Source organism: Calliphora vicina, chromosome 2, assembly GCF_958450345.1.
Source record: "Calliphora vicina chromosome 2, idCalVici1.1, whole genome shotgun sequence".
NCBI lineage: Eukaryota > Metazoa > Arthropoda > Insecta > Diptera > Calliphoridae > Calliphora > Calliphora vicina.
The window spans coordinates 71,100,275-71,113,911 of NC_088781.1; the positions used below are offsets into that span (position 1 = coordinate 71,100,275).

General features: G+C 33.3%; 1 protein-coding gene across 1 annotated transcript in view; it reads left to right on the top strand.

The window, feature by feature from the left end:
• The first annotated feature begins 250 nt into the window (after positions 1-250).
• The window catches only part of Cog4 (conserved oligomeric Golgi complex subunit 4), a 30,004-nt gene continuing 16,617 nt past the window's right edge, over positions 251-13,637 (top strand). The window contains exons 1-2 of the mRNA XM_065502417.1: positions 251-406; positions 469-1,509. Coding sequence (XP_065358489.1) covers positions 320-406; positions 469-1,509 — 1,128 coding nt within the window. The 5' untranslated portion in view covers positions 251-319. The remainder of the gene's footprint in view (positions 407-468; positions 1,510-13,637) is intronic.

Sequence of the window (13,637 nt, forward strand, 5' to 3'; positions counted from 1 at the left end):
ATTTTAATATCTACATATTCTATGCTTATTAACATAATATTTAATTTTTACATAAATAACTTAAACCGCCATTATTCAAATTTCTACACTATTTTAAGTTATAGTACTTATTTTCTTAATTCTGCATTTTTGTTTTCTGACATTTACTCAGACCAATTGTTATTTTTGTACAACGGCCACCACCTTATAAGAATTCGCCTTGCTACTTACATACATTTTATGTATAGATGTATGTAAACAAATAAAGCCGATTTAGCTGATTTAATTTGTTTCTATAGAAATACATTCTTTTTGCGTTTAATTGTTATACTTAAACCAAATGGATTTAAAGAATTTTTTTGGCGACATAGATATAGGAAATAGTTCAAATGTAGACATTGTTTTAAATCTAATTAAAGATAATGAGGTTCGTTAATAACATCTCCGATGTATGATGATAATGAAAAATAATGTTTCTATAATTATTAGGATGAAATCGAAATGGACCTGGAGAATCTTTTAAGCAAACAATGCCAAATAGAATCCAAAATGAGAGGTATAACAAGAGCCATGTTAATGCTTAACGATGTGAGCAAGGATTCAAATAAGTTAGATGCTCAAATAGTTCGGACAGCTGAACTAGCAGAATCAGTAAGTGCTAAGGTAAGGCGTCTGGATTTGGCACGAAGTCGTGTTTCTGAGTGTCAACAACGTGTGCACGATCTCATTGATTTACAATTATGCAGTCAAGGTGTTATGACTGCCATTGCCGATGAGGATTTTGAAATTGGTGCTGCTCATATAAACCGCTTTTTAGCAATGGACTTACAACTTCTAAAAAGAACAGCAGACGATGTCCAGGGCTCGGTAAGTTCTGTTAGCGAAGCTATAACGACGTTAGAAACTGCCACGGCCGAGATGCGCGATTTAATAGTTCGAAGATTTAATGAGGCTGTGAAGAACGACGATTTGGCATCGGTGGAAAGATTTTTTAAAATATTTCCTCTTTTGGGACGTCATCAGGAAGGCATTGAAAAGTTTTCCAATTACATTTGTATAAAATTGTCAATTAAAGCCCAAAAAGAACTGCGAAACTCAATGGACATTGCAAAAGCAGAAAAACGTTTACCATTGGCATTTGCGGATACTTTGACATCATTGTTGGAAAATTTTGCTAGAGTTATCGAAGTGAATCAGCCGATTATTGAAGCCTGCTATGGTTCTGGCTATTTGCTTGATATGTTACAGGTACTGCAACGTCAATGTGATACAGATGTAAAAAACTTATTGCTTGAATTCAATAAAAATCGCAAAATCGGACTTAGGACACAACAAGTGAACGAAGGATGCTCTCGCAGTTCTACTAACAGCAACACCAGTTCGACGGTAACATTAGGGCATTATCGAAAACCATCGGGAGGATCTATTGATAAGTTAAATCCCAAAGATATTGATGCGATTATTGCAGAGATAACAGTCATGCACTCTAGAGCTGAATTATATTTTCGATTTATGAAAAGACGTGTTACGGTAAGCATATCACAATCATTACAACATTCCAATGGTACAGTGTGAGATTTTAAGATTCTATGCGATCAAAAGTCCATATCTTTGTTAGAAGGAAAAATTAATTCATAAGATTAGATACATTATATACATAGGTAATAGGTGATATTGCTGAAACTCCCGCATAAGTCATCATAAATAGCGTTAATATTAATTTAGAATTTATAGATTTTTGGTAATTATTCGAACCATAGAATAAACGCATAGAACGGAAAGAGGGAGTAAAATATTACTCTCTTTTCACACTACGGGTGATACAAAAACAAAATACATGCAATACCATAGAGAATATACATAGAGCGGAAACTCTCTTGTCAAAGACCTAACTCAGTTGTCAAAAACCTAAGTGGTGAGAATGTATTAGTAGAAAAAACTATGTGAAAACAAAAACAACACTCGTATGTGTGATTATTTTGAGTAAATTTTTTGTTAGAGTTTTTTTTTCTAGTTTCCGCTCTATGTTTCTCTATGTGCAATATATTCTCATGAAGTAGGTTTTTCACAACAGACTTAGGTTTTTGACTCTCCGTTAACTATCTAGTTGTTGTCTATGTATCAGTGTTGCCACTTCATGTGTAATTACCAGGGAAACCGAAAATATGCTCTAAAAAAACCGTTTTAGGCGCTTTAAATATGCAGTAAAAACTTTAAAATATGCTCTTAAAATTTAAAAAATATGCTCTTTAACCAAAAAATATACTTTTACATTTAAAAAAATCAATACAATTAATTTCTAAAAAGGTAAAGTAACATCAAATAAACAAAAAATAACATGAACTAAAACAAGTATAACAAAAAATAAATACAACATAAAAATTATAGGAACTTAAGCTATGAAAAGGCCTCGAAAGGTATTTCTTGATGATATTTTATATAAATATAAAGTCACTTCTTCAATTTATGTTATTATTGCAATAAATTACAAAATATTGACTTAAATTTTCAAATAAAAATCGTTGTCTATTGGATCTGAAAACATTTTTATACATAGAAAATGTTCTTTCGATATCAACTGATGCCATAGAAGCAAATTTAAAAGACAATATTTCTTTAACACTTAGAACGGTTATGTTTGAATTAGAACTAAAATTTGATATTTATTTATTAAAATAGTGCTTATTTTTATATGAAAACAAGTAAGAGAGCTATATTCGGCTGTGCTGAATCTTATATATCCTTCACCAAATTATACTTCAAAATAAAAAATTTAAATATTTTTAGCTGAACAAAATTTTTTTTTTCAGTTTTTTAATTTTTTGGAAAAAAGAATTTCGAATTGTTTTTTTAAATTTTTTTTAAAATTTTAAAAAAAAATTTTTTGTTTTAAATTTTTTTTTTTTTGAAAAGCCATCTATTTTTCAATTTTGAATTTTAAACAAAGGAAGTAAAAACCTGTAACACAACAGCGAAAAATAAGTAAGACAAAATTTGTTTTTGATAAAGTCAAAATATGCTATTAAACAGTAAAATATGCTCTAAAAACGCAAAAATATGACATAAATATGCTCTTAAAACAAATATATGCAAAAATATGCATTTAAGGGTAAAATATGCAAAAATATGCACTAACAAATCGATGCCAAAATTCTTAAATAGTTCTGAAACGTGTAAATATCTTATCCATGTGCTCATTAGACTCACCAGAAAAAACATGCATTTGCATATTTTGGTTTCCCTGGTAATTACACATATTGTGTGTAATTTTAACTTGGATGTGTAGCCCATGTGTAATTGAATGCATGTGTAATTCATGTGTAATTTAAATTCGAATTATATAAAAAAAAAAATTATTGTCCCCTCAATAAAACGATAGTGTATAAGCATATACACCATTATTTTTTTATTGCATAATAAATGTGAAATTCTACTTCCACAAAGTGGGTCAAAATATCAATTGAAATATTACTTTTGTTCTAGATGTCTACTAACACAAAAATTTTAAACTCAATTATTTCGAAATGGCATAAAAAGTATACACTATTGTTTTATTAAGGGGACTATATTGTGAATTAACATTAAACATTAAAATTAACGCCATTCATATTGACTGTATTTTTCGTGATTTTAAAAGTTGAGGGTAATTTTAACCCCAAGTGCTATTAAGCGTTAATCTTAACTTTTGTGCTGATATTATAAATACTAGACTTCATGTTATATTTTTCTTAAGTTTCATCAAAATCGGCCCAAAAATATATAACATTCCAAATATTGCAAAAATTTACTTTTGACCTTCACAATTTAAGTGTTAACGTTTTCTGATTTTAGTAAAACTTTCAGACTATATTAAAAATTAACTGGACTATAATATTCTGAATAGCTTTTACTTAAAAATTATAACAGTAAGGAAATTAGGCTCATTCTCCAAAATACGGCCAAAAAATTAGTTTTTCTCGAAAATCGCAAAATTTATATATTTAAAGTAAAAATAAGTTCTTTTTTTAATATTTCTCAAAATATGTTAATTTTGTTCCTACATTTCTTATTGTAGTTGCCAGTATGGTTTTGGTGTGTGTTTTAAATAAAAAAATAAAATTTACTTACTATTTTGGAAGCATTATTTCTATTTATAACTACAAATTCTAAAAACCTAAACGTTACAAAAATTATACATTTATTTACTTACAAAATTTTACTGGTAAAGTGTTCATTTATTTTTTTCTATTTTTGAGTATTTTACTCTCTCGTTACAAGTATTTACTAGTAAGATAAATGATCAAAGCTATAATTTACAAATAGTAAAAAATAGTTAACTTTGTCAAATAATGTCTATTTGAAACTGAAAACAAAACTTATTTCAAAAGCCTTAATATAAATTAGCTAAAAATTCAAATTCGAAAGCAGTGTGCTATTTTTTAAATATTGTTAAATTTTTAATAGAAATGGAACAATCTCCGAATATTTGACTGATCTCAAGAATTCATTAAATTAGAAAAAATAGAAATTGCTGACTTCGGTTTATTCCAATATATATATACAATTCCTGGATAAATTAAAATCACCGCAAGTGAAAATTATCCATCATTTTGTCATTTGACGCTAAATTGATAGTATTTGGTCAAAACATCCCAGAGTCCACTGTGACTAACCTTTTATATTCATGTACGTTTTAAAAATCTTGTATTCGCAATAGGGCCTTTAGTCAATTTCTCCTATTTGCGATCACGAAAATGTATTTACATGTGTAATTTTTACCCATATGTGTAATTTAGGTATGAGGCATGTGTAGTTTAAAATTAGCTTGGTGGCAACACTGCTATGTATGTGTGTTTGAGGAGTGTGCACCATGGTGAAAGTGAATTTAACACCAATACATATAAAAAATATGTTACCAATACATTCATAGACCGACTTAGGTTTTTTTTTTACAGCGTTTCACTTCTTGTTATTATTCTTTTTTTTAAATTTAAATTTGGTTGGCGGAGTTGAAAACTCTCAAATTGCCAGGTTATCCCACGTTGATTTTATTTCCCAGTCAACCTATATCTTCATATAGGAAGCTGGAACTTTAAATCATTTATTAAAAAGTTAGGTTATGAAAACCAAAAAATGATTGCATGTGGACATGCAAAAAAAGGGCCCATATTGGAGAAAAAATCGATTTTGCAAAAAAAAAGTCAAAAATTGTATTTCTTGAGTTATAAAATATTTATTTTGATATATATCCCACTCGCATCCCACTACGGGATTAAAAATATCTTAAAGGAATGGACCTAAGCTTTCTTTTGACAAAAAAAAAATTTTTAAAAAAAGTTCCCATTTTGAAAAAAAATCGTATTTGCAAAAAAAAATCAAAAATTGTAAGTCTTGAGTTAAAAAATATTTATTTTGATAGATATCCCACTCGCATCCCACTAAGCGACCAAAAGGGTCTTCAAGGATAATATCTAAGCTTTTGTTTGAGCTAAAAAAAAAATTAAAAAAGGGTCCATTTTGAAAAAAAGTCAACAAAGTTTTTGATTTTGCAAAAAAAGTCAAAAATTTTATGTTTTGAGTTACAAAATATTTATTTTGATAGATATCCCACTCGCATCCCACTAAGCGACCAAATAGGTGTTCAAGGAAATTATCTAAGCTTTATTTTTTTTAAAAAAAGGGCCCAAAAAAAGTCAAAAAAGTTTTTTTAAATATTTTTTTTTCAAAAGATTGCAGTAAGAGCTATCTAAACTATTTGGGACACATTTTGCTAAGAACAATAGGTAATAAGTTACATGGATAAGAAAAAACACCTGTTTGACCAAAATGTCAAAATTTGATTCCCTATAACTCAGAGAGTTCTCGACCGATCTTGTTGAAAAATTGTGTCTGAGGAAGACATCGATTTCAAAAGTTGGTTCACTTGACATGAAATGCCCCATATATAAAACTTATTTGGAGCTCAATTTGTGGAGATACATTTATAAATTAAACATTTATGACCGATAAAGTCCAATTTCGGAAGGACATTTGTATGGGGGTTAGGTGAAATAATGGACCGATTTCAGACAGTTTCAATAGGCTTGGTCCTTGTACCAAATTTGATCGAAATATCTTCAAAATTGCGACCTGTACTCTGCGCACAAGGTTTACATGGACAGCCAGCCAATCAGACGGACGGACGGACATCGTTTAATCGACTCAGAAAGTGATTCTAAGTCGATCGGTATACTTTAAGGTATTTACAAACATCTGCACAAATGACAAACGCATAATACCCTCCCCACTATGGTTGTGTAGGGTATAAAAAAAGCTTAGTAGGCAAACGTGCCAAGTCCCATTTTTTGAATTTTACAGGAGAGACAAAAAACGTTCTCTTTTGTTTTCTTTTAATATTCTTTAGATCTGTAAACGCAGTTCTCTCCTATGATCTGTTTGCTTTAATTATCATTATTATGAAATGACTTTAGAAACTGAAGCCATTTTTAGGGACTTAGCTCTTTTGATTTTTTTGATTTTGTGTTTTTTGGCTGGACTTAGCACATTTTCTTATAATAAATTTTAATTTCACGTTTTATTATTTTACAAATTGGTATTATTATTTTATATTATTTAAATACATAACAAAAAACAGTCTTATTACATTGCTGTAAAGGAAAATAACTCAAAATCTTATATTTTTGTAATATTAAACATAAAAAATAAATTATTCGTGTGGTGAATCGTCATAAAAACTATGATCTTTTGGTAGAGTGGTTTTTAAAAATTGCAAGTCTTCGCATTTTTTAAAAAAATCGAAGTTCAAAATAAATAAGACTATTATCACGTATATCGGTAACTTTTGCGTCGACTTTGCCATGTTCAGGTCGAATACTTTTATAAAATTGAACTTTATTAAATTTTTTATAAAAAACATATAATAAAAATAAGTAACATCACTAGTTTTTTATTATTATTATTTCTTAAATTTTTTTTTTTTTTTTTTTGCAGTGAATTGTGTAACCACACTACAGTGATTACATCGAAAAATAGTATTGAAAAAGTAGATTTAAATAGCATATTTTTTTTTTATTATTTATTTTCAACAACCTAGCCTATTGGCCATAATCGGTTATAAATTTCTACTTAAAAAAATATTCAATGTTTTTGCTGGACTTAGTACGTTTTCTTATTATTATTTTTTTTTTGTGGACTTAGCACTTTTGCGTATCACTGAAAAATCATCAGTTAGAAACAAAATAACGAAATTTTTTTTATTGCAAAATATGTATCTTATGTTTTACTATATTTCTGCATTAAAATCTTAATTTCAATCAAAAGTGCTAACGATATGTTACATTGGTTGAATATTCGTTTTTTATTATGGCCTGTCTAACACTATAATTTATATTTCGTGTTACCAAAAACATCCCCAACAACTCCTGTACACTTTTTTCCAATTGGCGATTATAGTAAATTAGCAGGGTCACGTTGTACGATAATTTTCTTCCTGGAACTAACAAAATTATAGAGAAGAAGAATACAGATCGTAAGTATCTGTAAAGTACCACTGATCATTAAGTGTGTACCAAAAAACACTAATAAAATTGGTTATGAAAAGACTTAATTGACACTACCAAAATTAAATACGGTTTGTTTTTGACTTTCTTTCCGTTTATTTTACATTGTAATTGAATTTTTTTCTTATATAAGATTTATATATACTGTATATATTAATAACAAACCAAAAAAATATACATACAGTGGTTGACAAAACAATGGAAACTTTTCCAAATATTTCATTAGTGGCCTAAAATCTGAAATAATTTTTTAAAAAATTTTAAAATTTTTGTTGTATTTTATTTGTATACTTTTATTAACTTAATTTAACAAAAAACAAAGGACATAATTATTTAAATTCTAAAAATGAGAAAACAAAATTAAAAGATTTCTTTATTACGACATTGACAAAACAATGGAAACTTACGTATTATTTTAACAAATATGGTCTAAACTTTGCAATAACTCAATATTTTGTTGGGTATCCCTTATTTTTTATAATTGCTACTACACATCGACGATGCATTGAACCAATTAAAGAGTCAATGGTCTCCTTTGAAATATTTTGCCATTCCCTTATAACCGCCTCCGATAAATCTTCCTTCCTGGTGTAATTTTGTTTTACGATCTACAATTTCCCATAGATTTTCTATGGGATTGAGATCTGGCGATTAGGCAGCCACTTCAAAACTCGTACCTCGTTGGATTGTAACCACTCGGTTACAACCCTAGAGGTGTGTTTCGGGTCGTTGTCGTGTTGGAATCAGAGAAGCAAGCCGATTCAAAAATTTCGGCGGCGGCTTATGAGCAACAATTTTCGGCGGCGGCGGCGGCTAGCCGGCTCTACGCCGAGTTTTTACCGGCTGAAAAAAAATTCAGCTTAGCCGAATTCAAACAATATAAAATTAGCTTTTTAAGCAAATTATAAAATATTTTCATGTCAATTTTTCTCAATAGTATTCCTACTTTTTATAAATACCCAAAAACGCTACTTTAAATAAAAATATTTTTATTTTTTTTTAAGTATTACACAACAAACACAAGAAAAAAAATCCACAAAAATTTGTGTTTTTTTTTTAATTTTTTTCTTGTGTTTGTGTATAAGTGTAAAACAAGCAGAGTGTAATTTTCCCTTTTTTGGAAATGAATACCCTTTATATTTCTTTTGTGAAAAAATATTACTTTTATGAAAAGTAATAACTGTTACGGTTCCTGACAATAATAGATGTGTTCAGATTTTATATGTATATCTTAATTAAGCTTCACACAAAACAGTAAAACCAATATAAATGAATATATACACATCTGCTCAAAATAATAGATACACCAAAATTTATTTTTTAAAAACGAAAAAAAATAATGGTATATTGTAAAATTATAAAAAAAATTCAGTCGATTTTTATTTATAGTTAAAAGGAGAGTAAAAAACAAAAACAAAATATTTCATAATTAATAATAAATATTATAAAGTAAATTAAATTTCTTAAATTTCGAAAAATTTGGTGCTCATAATAATAGATACATTTTTAAAAATTCTTATTAAACAAAAGCTAATAAATTTTATCTTAAAAAAATTAGTTTATTATTAAAGTAAAGCTAGTATCCAGTATATCCACCTTTGTTTTGTAAAACTTTCTCCACTCTTCTGGGCATACTGGATATCAAGTTCTGACACTTCTCCAATGGAATCTCGTACCATATTTTTTGCGTTTTCTCCCATAAATCGTCTTTATTTTTGAAAACTTCCTTCGAAAGCCTTATCTTTAATTCACTCCACAAGTTTTCTATTGGGTTTAAATCAGGGGATTGGCTGGGCCAGCTTAAAACAGGTACGTTATTCTCCAAGAACCAGTTTTTAACTAATCTTGAACTATGTTTTGGGTCGTTGTCCTGCTGGAATGTCCATATTAATGGCATATTTTCCGATGCATATGGAAGCATTACGTTTTCCAATATGTCTCTATACCCACTAGCATTCATGGTATCTTCTATTCGGAATATCGGACCAACACCATTCCATGAAAAGCAACCCCAAACCATTATGTTTCCCCCGCCATGTTTTACCGTCTTTTTTGTAAATTTAACGTGGAATTCTTTTCCTTTTGGTCGGCGTACATTTCTTTGGCAGTCGTTTCCAAACAAATTTATTTTTGTTTCGTCGCTCCATAAAATATTTCTCCATTTTTTTCGCCTTCACACCCGGACCATTGTAAGTGCTCTTTAGCAAATTCTAATCTTGTCTTGATATTTTTTTTGCGCATTAGTGGCACTTTTCTGGCAATTCTTCCTGGCAATTTAGCTTGTAAAAGACGACGACGAACTGTTTGTGGACTGATTTCGTTACATAGCTCCGCAGAAATAGCTTTCGATGATATGAAAGGGTCTTTTTTAACCATAAGGACGATCCGCCTATCTGTTTCTGGACTGGTTTTCTTTGGTCTACCGCGAGTTTCTCTTTTTTGTTTTTTAGATAAAGCATTTTAGACAAAATGTAAAGATCTTCCTATGCTCTTTGCTATTTCCCGTAATGATTTTCCTTGATTTCTCATCGTTTGAACAATTTTTTTCTCATCTTCGGTACAATGATGATTTCGTCCCATTTTCTTCAAAAGAGTCCTATTTTTTATAAAATTGTTGCTAAAATTTAAATTATACTTACTGTTTCACGTAAATAGGAACAAAAAATTGCACAAAAAAAAAATTGTATATAAACAAATTACAAATTACTGATGTGTATCTATTTTTATGAGCAAATAATTTTTTGTAATTCAAATAAATTCGTTTTTAAAAATCAACATGAAAGCAAATAGTTGCCAGATTTTTGACTGACATGACATTGCCAGATAGAAATTTTAATAATATGATGTATTCTTAACGCTTGCGAGGAAATTTTCAATGTTACCGCCATTTAAATTTTTTCCAATTAGGTGTATCTATTATTTTGAGCAGATGTGTATATTATCACTGCCACTAATTCAATTAAATACCGATTTTCGTTAGTATTCACTGATATTAAAAAAGAACCAAAAATTAATTGTAACTTAATATTTAATAAAATACGATAGAAAAACTGAGAATCGGCTAGCAATTGAGCCGCCAACCAGCCGAGTGATTCGTCGGCGGCGTGGCTTGTTGAAAAAAATTGGCTGAGCGGCTAGCCGTCAGCCGCGCCGATACGGCTTGCTTCTCTGGTTGGAATCTCCAAACTAAGGGCATATTTTCCTCAGCGATACATACATCGTTTAATATGGTTCTGTATCCTATACCTGTCATGGTATCTTTTATAATATGAATTGGGCCCATACCTTGCCCTGAAAAAAATACCCATACCATAATATTGCCACCGCCAAACTTTACAGTCTTATTTGTGTACTTTGGATCTTTTTCCATTTGGTCGTCTTACAAATGTTCTCCCATCACTGCCTCTTAAGTTGTATTTGGATTCTTCGGAAAAGAGGACAGTTGTTGTTGTTGTAGCAGCAATTTACAATAATCAATCTGGATGTTCTGGTGGTTCTGCATGTTGTTCAAGTCCAAGAAATTGAGCTACTTCAACAGGATGAGTCCATAAATCCACTGGACTGAGTGAAGTAGGGTTGGCTGAACAGTTAAATATGTGGAGGGTGTCATGAGGACCCTGACCACATGCTGGGCATAAGTTAAGGACGGCACGGTCTATGCGAGACCAAAAGGCATTAAGCCTGTTGCTCTATCCTGATCTAAGTTGTGCCAGAACGACTCTTGTTCCACGCGGCAGAACCTTCTCGGCGTCTGCTATCGGTGGTGGGCGACCTCCAAGTACGACATTCATACGGTATCCTGCTACCGCGGAATTGATGGCGTCTCTGTGAATGTCGTTCAAAGCTGTCATATACGAGCTGCGATCAAATGGATCCTGCACATACCTCTGTATGTTCTCCTCGTATTTCCGAAGGTCCTGTCTGACATGCCTCGGGGGAGATTCCAACTGTGTGATGTTGAAGTTTGGATGACTCCTCCGATGACATCCCAGAAGGAACTGTTGCGTCAACATGACGTTGTGTTCCTTGACCGGTAGAACCTTGGTTTCCTCGTGAAGGTGGTGTTCGGAGGTTATTTGAAGGCAGCCTGTGACGGTCCTTAAGGCTGCGTTTTGAAAGCTTTGAATATTTCTCCACTGGGTATCACTCAACGAAGGCGACCACACTGGAGCAGCATAGTTGACCACTGACCGGCCAATCGTCTTGTAGGTAGCAAGCAAGGTTTCTTTGTCCATACCCCAAGTACTGCCGGCTAGTGCTTTGAGGACCTTGTTCCTATTTCGCAGTTTATGCGTGATTGCAGTGGCGTGTGCTGAGGAGGTAAAAAGGCTATCAAAAGTGACACCCAAGATTTTCGGGTGGTTCACTGTCGGAATTTGTACGCCGTCGACCATGATGCCTAAATTCAGTTTTACCTCCTTCGTCCAGGTGGTGTAGAGTGTTGCTGATGACTTCGTTGGTGATAACTGCCGGTTACGTGCAGTGAAGAAATTGTGGATTTCATTGAGATAACCATTTACTATACCGCAAAGCTCATCAACGTTGTGACCTGTTGCCAATATAGTGCAGTCGTCCGCATACGAGATTATCTCTACGCCCTGTGGGGGCACTGGGAGTTTAGAGAGGTAGAAGTTAAACAGGAGCGGCGACAGGACCCCGCCCTGAGGGACTCCTTGTTTAACTCTACGGGGTTTTGAGCATTTGTCTCTAAACTCCACGAACGACTGCCTGTCACTCAGATAGTTCACTATCCATCTCTTCGTGTTGTTGGGCATTGTGGACTGCAGGATGTCCTGGAAGAGTGTGGCGTGACTGACAGTGTCGAAGGCTTTCGACAGGTCAAGTGCCACTAGGATAGTTCGTTCACAAGGCCTCTGCTGGTTTAAGCCCTGTGAGATTTGAGTGACTATGGCGGATAATGCTGTGGTGGTACTGTGCATTTTACGGAATCCATGCTGGTGACGAGCAGCTGGTAGTTGACGGGTCAGCTGGGGGAGGAGAAGAGCTTCGAGTGTCTTCGCTACAGGTGACAGGAGGGAAATCGGCCTGTACGATTGTCCCTCACTCGCGATTTTCCCAGGTTTTAGCAATGGGATCACTCGACCCATTTTCCAGACATCGGGTATTGTTAAGCTCCTCACTGACAGATTAAATACCATTGTCAGGTGCTCGACTCCCCGCTCGCCTAGGTGTTTTAGCATCAGCATAGATATCCCATCAGGTCCTATTGCCTTTGAAGGCTTAGCTGTGTTGATGGTTTCTGCAACTTCAGTTGGCGTGTAAAGTTGTGGTGTGTCCGAGACTGGAAGATCGTGTAGTTTGCGGACAATACTTCTTTTCGCCTTGTCTCTCTCGGGGTGCTCAATGAATTGTCGGCAAAAAGCTCGCGCGCACCGTTTAGGGTCGGATATGGTGGTATCTGCAAACTTAATCGCGACCCTATCATCCTTCTTAGTCGGATTGGAGAGAGACCGAACTGTGGACCACAACTTGCCAACTCCAGAACTTAAGTTGCAGTTCTTCAAATGATCCAACCATTTGTTTCGCTTGTCCTCATTTACCAACCTGCTGATATCGCGGTTCAGCTGGGCGATCCTAGGGTCGTCAGGGTTGGTACTTCGGATGTCATCACGCTCATCTGCGAGTCCCGCTGCTTCTGCTGGGAAGTGCGGTCGCACTACGGATATTCTACCAGCGGGAATGAAGCGAGCGGCTGCTGCTGTGATGGTTTCGCGAAACTTCCTCTCTGCTTTGTGTACGTTGGAGGGAATCGGTAGACCATTGAAGATGAGGTCGGTAAATTCTCTGAAGCCGTGCCAGTCTGCTTTCTTTTGGTTGATGTAAGTTCGGCATTCAGAGACGATGAAATCGTTGGGTCTATCCAGACAAACGATTATGGGTAAATGGTCTGATCCTAGAGAAATAAGTGCACGCCAGGTTGTGCAGTTAATCAGACCAGGACTCGCTATGGTGATGTCTGGCGAACTTGCGCAATTACCCATAATCCGTGTGGGGGCATCATCATTTAGTGTGCAGAAGGTGGATTCGTCAATCTGTTCCGCCAGTGACGCTCCTCTCTGGTCTTCCCCAAGACTTGAGTGCCAGAGCTGATGGTGAGCG